This window comes from Neoarius graeffei, chromosome 26, assembly GCF_027579695.1.
Source record: "Neoarius graeffei isolate fNeoGra1 chromosome 26, fNeoGra1.pri, whole genome shotgun sequence".
NCBI lineage: Eukaryota > Metazoa > Chordata > Actinopteri > Siluriformes > Ariidae > Neoarius > Neoarius graeffei.
The window spans coordinates 13,213,782-13,226,704 of record NC_083594.1 but is presented as its reverse complement, the minus strand read 5'-3'; the positions used below and the strand labels follow the sequence as shown (position 1 = coordinate 13,226,704).

The 12,923-nt window shown below is 38.0% G+C and overlaps 1 protein-coding gene across 5 annotated transcripts in view; it reads right to left on the bottom strand.

Annotated features, from left to right (window-relative positions):
* Positions 1–10,363, bottom strand: part of LOC132874309 (E3 ubiquitin-protein ligase RNF123) — a 448,585-nt gene extending 438,222 nt beyond the window's left edge. For 2 of the 5 annotated variants that reach the window (XM_060910383.1, XM_060910388.1), the window contains exons 1-3: positions 10,293–10,363; positions 8,483–8,591; positions 2,352–2,439 (exon numbers count right to left, since the gene is read on the bottom strand). In XM_060910383.1, the coding sequence (XP_060766366.1) occupies positions 2,352–2,439; positions 8,483–8,564 (170 nt within the window). In that variant the 5' untranslated portion in view covers positions 8,565–8,591; positions 10,293–10,363. Of the gene's footprint in view, positions 1–2,351; positions 2,440–8,482; positions 8,592–9,897; positions 10,241–10,270 lie in introns of those variants that run through there. The other 3 variants (XM_060910384.1, XM_060910387.1, XM_060910386.1) reach the window with 3 other exon arrangements.
* Positions 10,364–12,923: the final 2,560 nt, after the last annotated feature.

The following is a 12,923-nucleotide window of genomic DNA, read 5'->3' as shown; positions in this document are numbered from 1 at the left end:
GTGGTGGAATAATTGGATTTGCGGGAAAGTTGTGGGCAGCAGAGACGATATAAAAATCACTTGAACATTAACTTGCATTTCATTCTTCTTTTCTGGGATCGAGTAGCCGGCGCAGACCGTCTGTGTAGGCGGAGAAAACCGCCGGTCACCGGTGCTTGTGGACATCTCTGGGTACTGTCCCCCCCCCCAAGTACCACATTTTCCTAAACACCTTTACTGAATAAATTGCTTCATATCTGGTTTGATCAACAAAGCCTGTTTAAGAATTTCAAAATCTAAAAATGAATGGATGGAATGAATGAATGCCGTGTTTAAACTTGTGTGCTCTGTAAACGATTCAGATAAGGGTCTGTCTCAGAAATTGGGTACTGTGGGGGTCCCCCACTAAATATACTCAGTCAATAAACTATACAGTTTTGAATGGTGGTGTTGGTTTTAATTTGAAATAAAATGATGAAAGAAATAATACAGATAAAACTAAATCTTTGATGTGAATACTCTATTCAGAATTTGGCAAAAATTCTGCAAATTTGTGGAAAAATGGCGGCTTGATCTGGGACATGATAAATGGTTGACTACGTCGCATTCCTTTAAAAAGGCTGTAGTCCACTGAAAAGTCTACAGTTATCACTAATTGTATTTTAAGTTGTAACTTTATACACCTAAGGATTGGTGCACTCGCAGAATAATCATGACTGTAATAAAACATCATGCAAAATATTTGATCACCGTTGTAACTCCATTTTCCGCAAACCCAAAACCAATACGATCGTGTGTTTTGATCTAAACGGAAAGCCTCTGGGTCAAGGTCAGTACCACACCAAAGGTAGTAACTTAATATCACTACGCAATATAAAAATTTAGTTATAAATCTGCGATTTTGTTTTTTAAAACGAAAGCTTAAAGTTAGGCATAGAATATGTTTCTTACAGAATATGTTACGATGGTAGCTGGTCTTGTATGAATTTCTGAGCTATAAAATGAGTTGTGGTCTATTTTTTACCGTAGCGTGTTTGTGTGCGGGGAAGGACACACATTAACAATTTGCATGTGTAGAATGGAATTTTCCACTCCAACAGTTAGAAGTTGATCGTGCTTCCATTTGCGGTCTTTCTGTTACCCGAGTGATCTGTTTGGACGTTATCACTGAAAATGTGAGTTTTGACAGTTTTATTTTGTTTTAGTCTTGCAGTATAAGGCAATAGAATGTGTCTTTTTCATCTTACTTTCATATTTCGTAGTGTTTGCGTATTTTTGGCCAATATTTTGCAACCATGGTCAATTTAGATCGAACTTTTGATAGAATCTACGGCCAGTCATTTTGCCCCGTCCCCGCCTCGCGCTCCATCCGGTGCGGTAGTGATGTCCCGTTGCTCGCGTGCCGCAGCAGAGACCCGCGCGACCTTCAGCCGGTACAGTCGCTGTTCTTTTACCACCGCTGTTATTCTCATCTTTCCGGTGCATTCTTGATTTTCCATTGTGTCCTATTTCGCCATATCAAATACCCAAAATCTCATTCTCATCTCATCTCATTATCTCTAGCGGCTTTATCCTTCTACAGGGTCGCAGGCAAGCTGGAGCCTATCCCAGCTGACTACGGGCGAAAGGCGGGGTACACCCTGGACGAGTCGCCAGGTCATCACAGGGCTGACACATAGACACAGACAACCATTCACACTCACATTCACACCTACAGTCAATTTAGAGTCACCAGTTAACCTAACCTGCATGTCTTTGGACTGTGGGGGAAACCGGAGCACCCGGAGGAAACCCACGCGGACACGGGGAGAACATGCAAACTCCACACAGAAAGGCCCTCGGCGGCCACGGGGCTCGAACCCAGGACCTTCTTGCTGTGAGGCGACAGCGCTAACCACTACACCACCGTGCCGCCCAAATACCCAAAATGTATCATATTATTCATATTTAAGTGAATAATCAATTCAGTCATCATAACTTGCCATTTTTAACCCAAGCAATCAAAAAGAGGAAATTTATTCAATATTTTCACTCATCTGTGAAGGAGGAGCTTTAATTCTTCATGATGTAGTTATTTTATATGGAAATCAATTTTACAAAAGCATGTGAATTGTAATCAAAAAATATTTCCACAGTGGAGGCCAGATAAAGCAAGATGCTATCTTTATTCTTATTAAACATGACAAAAGAAACATTGAGTGCTAGGTAAATGCAAAAAAAAAAAAGTAAAATTTGAAAATTAATTTTTTGACCATAACGTCCCAAATGAGAGACCAGTTTCTGAGACGGACCCATCAGCACACGAAACACTCATCAAGTAGCCAAAGATTTATTAAAACACACACCAGGAATGTGAAAGAAGCGTTTCTAACCTGCAGGTTGCTGATGGTGGACCCTGTTTACTGGAGGCAGGGAAGACGTGGTACAGGTAGTCGCTTAACAACTTCTCGTTCACAATACCTACAAAAAGAAAAAAAAAAGCACAGGTTACCTGTCGTCATAATATAAATTTCTTAAATACTACAGATCCGATACCAGGTCTAAAAGAACACGACAATAATTTACTTCTGGTAAAAATGTTTTTAAAAATGCTGTTTTGGGAAGTCCTAGGTATATTTACTAAACCTTTTGTAGTATTTCTATGTTTTTTGGTCCAGTTGTAGTCAAGGAGCTGCTGAATGAAACAAAAAAAAAAAAAAAAGTGGCATGGGATCATTGCCATCATGGTTTTGTTCACTGTCTAAACTAGAATAAACTTTCGGCAAGGATTAAAAAATTTTTTTTTTAATTTCTCCTTCGGTTTATTACAATTTACTCAAGCATAGTAACAGTTTCAATGCTACCGACACCGGAAATATATTTTCTGAGGTCTTGCATATCTGTAGAGACCAAGGTTTGGTATATTGACCTAATAATTGTGGAACTATTTTTGATTAATGTTGGGTATTTCTGTCTAAGTGAGCCAAGTACCCTCGGCCTTAAGAGGTTAAGGCAAGACCAATGACTGTTAAAAAAATAAATTAAAAAAAAAAAAAAAACATGGACAGTGTAGCACACTGGTGCCATGGTGGCGGCCCGCGGGCCGGATCCGGCCCGAATGAACATCTAATCCGGCCCCCTTGCTGATGGCCCTCTAATCGTTCGGCCGGCAGAGAGCCATCAATGTCTGCCGCACCCTATCGAACAATTATTACAGAACAATTACCTGTCTTTCACTGCCGATCGCATTGACGTCAGAGGCGGAGATTTGCCTGATGGCCCTGCCATTTGCATCGGTCCAATTCGCGCCACAGACTGTTTAAATTTTAAATTATATTGCCACTGTCAATTTTATCAGAGCGAGAGGGCTCAACCACCAGCAATTCGATGCATTTTTATCTGAAAATGACATCCACCAGGGCCTTCCCTATCACACCGATGTGCGTTGGTTGAGCCGAGGCGCAGTGCTCAAACGGTTCTACAAATTGCGCAAAGAGATAGCCGAGTTCATGCAGGCTAAAGGGAAGCCTGTGGAGGAATTGGACGACACCGAATGGACCAGGGACCTTGCCTTTTTAGTGGACATTACCGAACACCTGAACTTATTGAATGTTAATATGCAAGGTCGCAACAAACTCGTTACCGAGTATTACGACGGTGTCCGTGCGTTTCAACGTAAACTTGCGTTATGGAAGGCACAGCTCTGTCAGCGCAATGCAGCCCACTTCCCCTGTTTGAAATCTCTGTCTGTCAGTCATCAGAGCATGGACAAGTATGCAAACTTGCTTTCCGGTCTCATGCACGAGTTCGCCAATCGATTCACGGTTTTCACTGAACTGGAAAAGGACTTTGCGTTTTTTGGCTCTCCATTCACCACGGATGCTTCCGAGGTCCCCGAGGCGATGCAAATGGAACTGATAGACTTGCAATGCTGCACGCGGTTGAAGGACATGTACAAATCTGTTGGTATTGAATCATTCTACCAATCGTTGCCACCTGAGTACCCGACTATCACTGCATTTGCAGGTAAAATACTCTGTATGTTTGGGACAACATATTTATGTGAGCAGGCATTTTCAGTTATGAATATTAATAAATCGAAAATGCGCAATCGTATGACACATGGACATCTCAATGATGTCATGAAAATAGCCACAGCCCAGAGCCTGTCCCCCATTGTGGACAAGCTGGTGAAAAATAAAAGGCTTCTGGCTTCGACATGTAAAATGTAGCTGGCTTGTCTGCCCATGTAACATAGTGCTGTGAAGTAATGATTGGGAGGGTATGTTTGTGGGAGTGGGAGTTTGTGGGAGTTGTTTAAGTTAATGTACCATCTGTTATTTATGTCTTTTTATTATTAAGTTCTAGTGAATATTTAGTCACTTGGCCTGTTGGTGGAGTACTTAACCTTGGCACATCTTTTGACTTCTTTAGGGCTACTTAGGGCCATCTTTTTTAATTGGCCTAATTAGGCCTGTGTATTGACATGGTTTTATGTGCAAGTTGTCAATAAATCTGATCAAAGTAATTTACAGTTTAGTTGTGTTTTTATGTGTCCTTGTCCATTTTGTTGTTTTTTTATTATTTAAAAAAAACAAACATTTATAAATAATATTTATATTCATAAATGATATCAAATAGTATGTCTATTTGTTTAGTGTTTGGTCTTGTCACGCCGGTAATGCGGCCCCCTGAGGTCCCACTTGAAAACAATCTGGCCCCCTGACCAATTTCACCCTGGCACCCCTGGTGTAGCATGTATAAAAGTGAAGCAACCACAGGTCTAGCGCCCCTGCTGGCTGGTTACAGTATAACATGCAGTTTCACCCATCCTTCTGTTTCTCAATAACAATAATATAACTTTTTCCATATCAGCTTTCTCATCTAAACTCTCTTTCGATCCACACTGTCTAATTTGAACAGTTTTCTCGATGCTGATATCTGCAGATTTTAATTTTTTAGTGATGCAGTGCCTAGGCACGCGTAACTATTGTTCTTCTGTGTGTTTCTTCTTATTATTATAGAAGGAGAGAAGGAGTACCTAGAAATTTTGATTTCGAATAACCCAATAACCGTACATCGCACACAGACAAACAATATAAAACGTGCGGCTCGCTCAGACTCGGTATGCTATTACTTTGTTCATCAAAATACGTCCAAAATTTCCCATTCATTTTCTATGGAATTAATTGAAAAACAACGCACATTTTCAACGCTTTTCAAACATCCGCTGCTCTGGCATGCTTTCACCTAGAGACATGATTCAAACTTTAAAAAGTAGACAAACTTCTCCTCTGTGGATCTGCCATTCAACTTTTTTTGCGAGGGTCTATACTTTTGGATCAGTCCCAGCTCAAACACCATGAGCAAATCTGGAGAAAATCAGGCTTTATAATGGGTGTCTATTGCGTTACACACCAGTGGCGCTCAGGAATTTAGAGTGTAGGCAGCCTGAAAAAAAAGCTCAAACTTTCTCATTTAAACTGTGTTTTCAGCCACAATTCTCATTCTACACACAAGTTTCTCAAAAGTGGTAGCCACACTTGTCCTGATTCACACAATGTGTCTACCTTAACGATAGGATTTACAGTTTTTGAATGAGAAGCCTGAAAGTAAGGAGAGGACAGGCGCGCTTCCCCATAGACTCCCATTATAAACGTGGCTGCGCTGTGACTACAAAATCAGAAAAGTCACTCGTTTTTAACTCGCTCTAGTGACCTTATTTTTTACACTACAGACAAAAAAATTACATCAATGTGTTCAGGAGAGCCTTGTGGCGCTCACTGTGAAAGATTTTTGTGAACATCTCCTTCCGTTTTCGTGTAACTCCCTGTTGTTTGGAGGGAGTACTCTGAGGAAAAACTGCCCTTTTTGTGTGCTTCTCTCACTACGTTCAGACTGCAACCTGAAACGACCCATATCCGATTTGTTGTGAAATCCGATTTTTTTGTTTGGCCGTTCACATTACCAATTATATGAGACTTGTATGCGATCTCCAATATGAACGGAAAACGACCCAAAAGTGTCCCGCATGCGCAAATTGACACGTAATAAGCACATCTACGTAATACGTAAACAAAAAAAAAAAAAAAGCGCACTCTTCAAGTTTGCAAGTAAAGCATGGAGATGAGGCGAGACCTGGAGATGTGGTTTTTGTGGCGGCGGCGGAACTCGCACAATAATCTGATTAATGTGGGCAGCAGACTAATGAGACCAAAGGTGTCAAATTACTGGAAATTTCCAGAACAATCTTATAATCTTGTAATACAGGATGGTTTAAGTTATAAATCAGTTATAGAAACTGTTTTATTTAATCAGGCTAACAGATCAACATCCAGGTCCCTACCAAATCCACCATTAGCTTGATCAATTCTATAAAAGTCTATTTAAATTCTGAAAACTGTACATATGTTGTTGTTTTCCACCAAAGAGGCGGGATTAGCCAACGCAGAATAGTGACGTTTGTCTCTTGTCGATGACGTGTAGGTCGCATGAATGCGACCTGTCCGGTCAGACTGCAGTCGCATGTGAAAATAACGGATATGCATCGGAATTAGGACCACATATCCAAGCGGCCTGGGTCGCATGTGAAAAAATCGGATCTGTGTCGTTCAGATTGTCAATAACAAATCGGATACAGGTCGCATATGGGCAAAAAAATCAGATATGGGTCGTTTCAGGGTGCAGTCTGAACGTAGTCATAATGGCAAGTCATACATTCACACAGTACAGCTCAACTCCTGCAACTGTGACTGCTACGCGCACTGCATCACTCTCACAATTTCCCACAGGGGAATTGTCTCTAGTTTTTTTATTCTCACCTGAGAATTAGTTTTTAAAACTACAGTACCGTGCAAAAGCCTTTGGCACCCTATTTTTTTTTCATACAAATTTTGTTACAGATTTCTATTTTATGACTTCTACATTATCGAGTCAATACGTTCCAAATGTTCATTTTCCAGCACAAAATTAAATGTTACAGAAAAAAAGTTTGTATCTGAGCAGCATATTACATAAGAGAGCACGTTTCAGATTAAAAAAGAAAACATAATGAAGGCGACTGGGTTTTGGTGCAAAATGAAAACGCAAGTGTGACAGTCAAGGTGTCCAGAAGAACTGTGGCTGCTTCTGTAAGATGCTCAGTAAAACCTACAGCTCATTTCCTTATAAAACTGCACTGTACCGGAGACTACTGTTTTTTTTAAAAGCAAAGGGTCGTCTCATACCAAATATTGACTTTGTTTCATTTATTATGGCTTACTGCGTGCTGTTTATAGTATTTTTTAATGTTGAAACATTTAATTTCAATATTCTTAAGCCATTTTTGGTCTCCATCGGTTCTTCACCTGCACCTAAGACTTTGCACAGGTACAGTATGTCGTAAGAAGGCATCGCTACACTTGAGAATGCAGTGATTGACAGACAGATTGGCAACACACTGGACCTTGGTATTGAGTTGACATACCTGACTTTGACTCTCATCTCTACTGCACAAACTCTGGCTCCAAATCTGACAACATGGCGAAGGAATTTTGGCTTCATTTCCATTTCAGAGAAGGGCATAGAGCCACACCGGCCATGTTTTTTTTGTTGTTTGGTTTTTTTTTCTTCCAGTTGCTGGGCAAAACACTACAGACAAATGGGTCTGGTTTTCCCAGCAGCTTGCAGATAGTCTGACAAATTTATTTATTTATTTTTAATATTGGAACTTCTCCAAAACCTCATACAAATGAGGCTTCATTTGATTAAATAAATATTCAATTAGGTCTTCATTTGCATATTTAATAGAACTAAAAACTCAGTCTTCTGAAAAGCAGAAATGAGTGATGAACAAACTATGCTCTTACAAAGAAAGATGATTATATTTTCAGAGATAAGAAACGGTTTCATGCAGTAAACACGGCCACACTTCAGTTTTCACCTGATGGCGCATGGATACTAGAAAACATTCAGGAATATGGAAAATAACCGGAACTACTTTTTTGTTTAGCTGCAGTTTTGGAAAGTTGGGGGAAAATCTCCAAAAGAAAAGTTTTGGTAAGTCTCTCTCTCATGTCTGTCTCATTCTCAGACGTTTACTGCAGTATTTATGAGCTTGTATGGTGTACTTCGTCATTTTAAAACATTTCTGGTGGAATTGAATAACTGCACTTTGAATCTCAATGTATGCAAGTTTCACAACTTTAAACCTTCTACTTTTTTTTTTCCTCAATACAGAGAAATGTTAAAATTATTGTTGATGGTAATCAGACGTACATTACAAACACTATGGACAAAGATGAGGTCTAAGATGGGCCTAATCATACGCAATAGCTGCCAAGATAACGTGTTCATTTATTTATTTCTGCTGTCCTGTATACATTGTGTTGAATCTGATGTGATACATTTTCACTACACTGGAAAAAAAAAAAACTTGGCTGTGACTGTGGTGACATGTTATTATACTTAAAGAAATACAGCATATGACCACATGGTGATGAAATCTCGTACAAGTTATTCATTATTCCGAGTGACTTGTTCTTACCTGCGGCTTTGGGTTTGTCTGTATCTGATGCCAGGCGATAATTTCGTCGGGTCAGGGCTGTACCGCCCCCCTTTGAACTCATCCTGCCACGTTAAAATGGACCTCAGCTCTGAGAAACACACACCACAAAAATCAACACAGAGAAAGACTGAGAAAATAATTGACAATAATTCACAGAGCTACAAAGCAATCAGACGACAGTACTGTGCAAAAAGTCTTCGGCACCTTACTGTTTTTTAGTACAAATATGTTTCTAAACGGGGCGGCACGGTGGCGTAGTGGTTAGTGCTGTCGCCTCACAGCAAGAAGGTCCTGGGTTCGAGCCCCGGGGCCGGCGAGGGCCTTTCTGTGTGGAGTTTGCATGTTCTCCCCGTGTCCGCGTGGGTTTCCTCCGGGTGCTCCGGTTTCCCCCACAGCCCAAAGACATGCAGGTTAGGTTAACCGGTGACTCTAAATTGACCGTAGGTGTGAATGTGAGTGTGAATGGTTGTCTGTGTCTATGTGTCAGCCCTGTGATGACCTGGCGACTTGTCCAGGGTGTACCCCGCCTTTCGCCCGTAGTCAGCTGGGATAGGCTCCAGCTTGCCTGCGACCCTGTAGAAGGATGAAGCGGCTACAGATAATGAGATGAGATGTTTCTAAACGTTTGAAAAGTAATTTAGTCCGTCATCTTGCACGTCCTGTCAGTAGAATACTTTGCGTATAGCATATAGGGGTTTTTTTTGTTTGGTTGTTTTTTTTTTTTATATATATATATATATATATATATATATATATATATATATATATATATATATAATTGTCGGCCCCTGCCGCATACATACATAGATTTATTTATAACTTGTAAATACTTATATTTCTTATTTTATTAATTTTAGGATTGACAACAAATCTAATAAAATAAAATAAAATAAAAATTTAAATAAGACATTACACCTATGGAGGATGTATGGATTGTAGGTTATTTTCAACAACTAAAGATGATGTGCATTTTTATCATCTTTAGCTGAATGACTCCGTTAATAAATACAATACCATCACACATTCTTGAAAGCACAAAACAGCTGGAACACATCAGCCAGTCAATGTTTACATGATGCACAGGAGCTTATAAAACTGACCAGCATCCCAATGTTGCTATAATCAAGATTAAATTCTTAACATGAACTTTAATTCAGCTTTCAGATGGGCTCCGACTATCTTTTCACTGTTTTCATTTAACTAAAATTGCACCTTCGATCCAAAAACATGTTTACAGTCTGTTTACGTGTTTTGTTGCCAAATCAATATCAGAAGACACTCGCTCTATTTGTCCCACCCGCATTCTGACACATGCGCTCTGACTGGCTAGTAACATCCCGCCTTCTGCGTCCTGATTGGCTAGACTTGCTGTAATAATGAGGAGTAAGACTTACCAGCCAATCACAGCGCAGGAGGCTTGGTTGCTTACAAAACGACTGGGAAAAGAAGTCATGCAGGATAGATAGCTCGAGTAGCAAAGCTTCAATAACCGACACAGTTCCTGCGCTTTAGCTTAGCGACAGCTGACTTTAGCGCGATTGTGCACTCAATCCGGAAACGCAGCAAACTGACGCGAGGATGTGAACAAATTAACCAGGAAAAGCGAGCTTGCGCGTTCTCACGAAGTTGAGGTGGCTAAATGATTTGACAGTGACAGGCGCTGAGGCTCTGCCCAGTGACACTCACATATTACAGCACGAATACACACAACCGGACTGAAACAACAGCCGCTCTCCCTCCGCATTATGCGCCAGTGTTGTTATTTACCCACAGTGTAATGCTGCGCTACCTGTTTCCCTTGCAGGACTCCCTCTCTTTGAATTTTGCCCAAAAATCGCCTTCACTGCTGGATAAACGAGACGAAACTACGGCGCGCCGACAGGGCCAAACAACTCACGCGCTTAGAAATGCAGAATTTCAAAAACGCGCTTACTCTCCGTCTGATACTTTATTATTATTATTATTATTATTATATTTAATGGGAGAATACTCTGGAAGCCCGTTTCCGCCACTTGAAAAAAATGACGTCATACAGTACGAGAACGTATCTCACAATTATGAGGCAAGGCAAGTTTATTTATATAGCACATTTCATACACAATGGCAGTTCAATGTGCTTTACAGAGGTAAAAACAAAAACAGTAAACAATAGAGAAATAAAATGACATAAAATAATTTTATTTTTATTCTAAAACAATTACTTAAAAGAATTAAAAGAAAATAATAAGAATTAAACAATAGTAGAAATAAAATAATAAAATGAAGTAGTAGCTCAAATAGGAGGAGAAAAAAGAATAAAATAGAATAAAGTTAAAGTAAATTTAAAACATGCAGAGAAAGTAAATATTATAAAAAATGTAAAGAAGACAATATTAATTATTCAATGAGGTACTGTCATGTGGCGTATTATGACAATGACAAATGTGCTCAAAAATATGATTTTATATCTCATTATAATCAGAACTCAAGTCATAATTATGTGAAACTTTCTCATTACTATAAGATACTAAGTCATAATTATGTGAAATCTTCTTATATTTTATCATCATGAGATACTAAGTCATAATCTAGAAACTATCTCATATTTCATTATTATGAGATAAGTCATAATTATGTGAAACGTTCTCATATTTTATCATTATGCGACACTAAGTTATAATTATAAGATACTAAGTCATAATTTAGCAACTATCTCATATTTCATTATTATGAGATAGTAAGTCATAATTATGTGAAACATTCTCATATTTTATTATGAGATAGTATGTTATAATTATAAGATACTAAGTCATAATCTAGAAACTCTCATATTTCATTATTATGAGATAGAAAGTCATAATTATGTGAAACGTTCTCATATTTTATCATTATGCGACACTAAGTTATAATTATAAGATACTAAGTCATAATTTAGCAACTATCTCATATTTCATTATTATGAGATAGTAAGTCGTGAAACATTCTCATATTTTATTATGAGATAGTAAGTCATAATTATGTGAAACATTCTCATATTTTATTATGAGATAGTAAGTTATAATTATAAGATACTAAGTCATAATCTAGAAACTCTCATAATTCATTATTATGAGATAGTAAGTCATAATTATGTGAAACGTTCTCATATTTTATCATTATGCGACACTAAGTTATAATTATAAGATACTAAGTCATAATTTAGCAACTATCTCATATTTCATTATTATGAGATAGTAAATCGTGAAACATTCTCATATTTTATTATGAGATAGTAAGTCATAATTATGTGCAACATTCTCATATTTTATTATGAGATAGTAAGTTATAATTATAAGATACTAAGTCATAATCTAGAAACTCTCATATTTCATTATTATGAGATAGTAAGTCATAATTATGTGAAAGTCTCATTTTATTATTGAGATACAAAGTTATAATTATGAGATATTAAGTCATAATTATGTGAAAATTATGTGTAAATTATGTTAAAAAAATAGTAATCTCAGGTACAATGAGTGCAGTTTTATAAGGAAATGAGCTGTAGGATTTACTGAGCATCTTACAGAACCAGCCACAGTTCTTCTGGACACTTTGACTGTCACACTCGCTTTTTAATTTTGCACCAAAACCCAGCAGCCTTCATTATGTTTTCTTTTTTAATCTGAAAAGTGCTCTCTTATGGAATATGCTGCTCAGATACAAACTTTTTTTTTCTGTAACATTTAATTTTGTGCTGGAAAACGAACGTTTGGAACGTATTGACTCGATAATGTAGAAGTCATAAAATAGAAATCTGTAACAAAATTTGTATGAAAAAAATAGGATGCGTAAGACTTTTGAACAGTACTGTATACGGTAGTACATGTAAGAAAATAGGTGATGAAAAGGGTTCAGCTAGGAAAACCTTCAGATTGAGCTTAAACCTAAACAACCTAAACATTATGATTGCTTTAAGATTGAAGTTGTTTTTGCTTTGTTTTCATTTTCGTTAGTAGTTTTTTTTTTTACTTTATTGCCCAAATGAAACTTTGCAGGCAATTTTAGCAGTACAATACAGTGCAAACAATAACACACACACACACACACACACACACACACAAATACTCTCAAGGAGAGGTTAAAAAAAAGGTCACCTTGTGGATGAACTTCATTCAACACATATTGGTTACAGAGAATCAGAGTAGATAAACCATCGCATATCGCACAGTAATTTTTAAGTATTATTCTAAATTAAGGCCTAGAATGACAGGGGTCCATCTTCTTATGAACAGTGGTAATTTCAACTGTAAAATAGCAGTCATATTTTCCATGATATAGACCCGTTTGATTTTTTGTATCCACTGGGCTTTTGTAGGGGTACTAGGCTGCATCCAGTTAATCGTGATTATTTTTCTTGCAATCATTAATAGAATATGTAACATGTAAGACTGGTCCTTAGAAA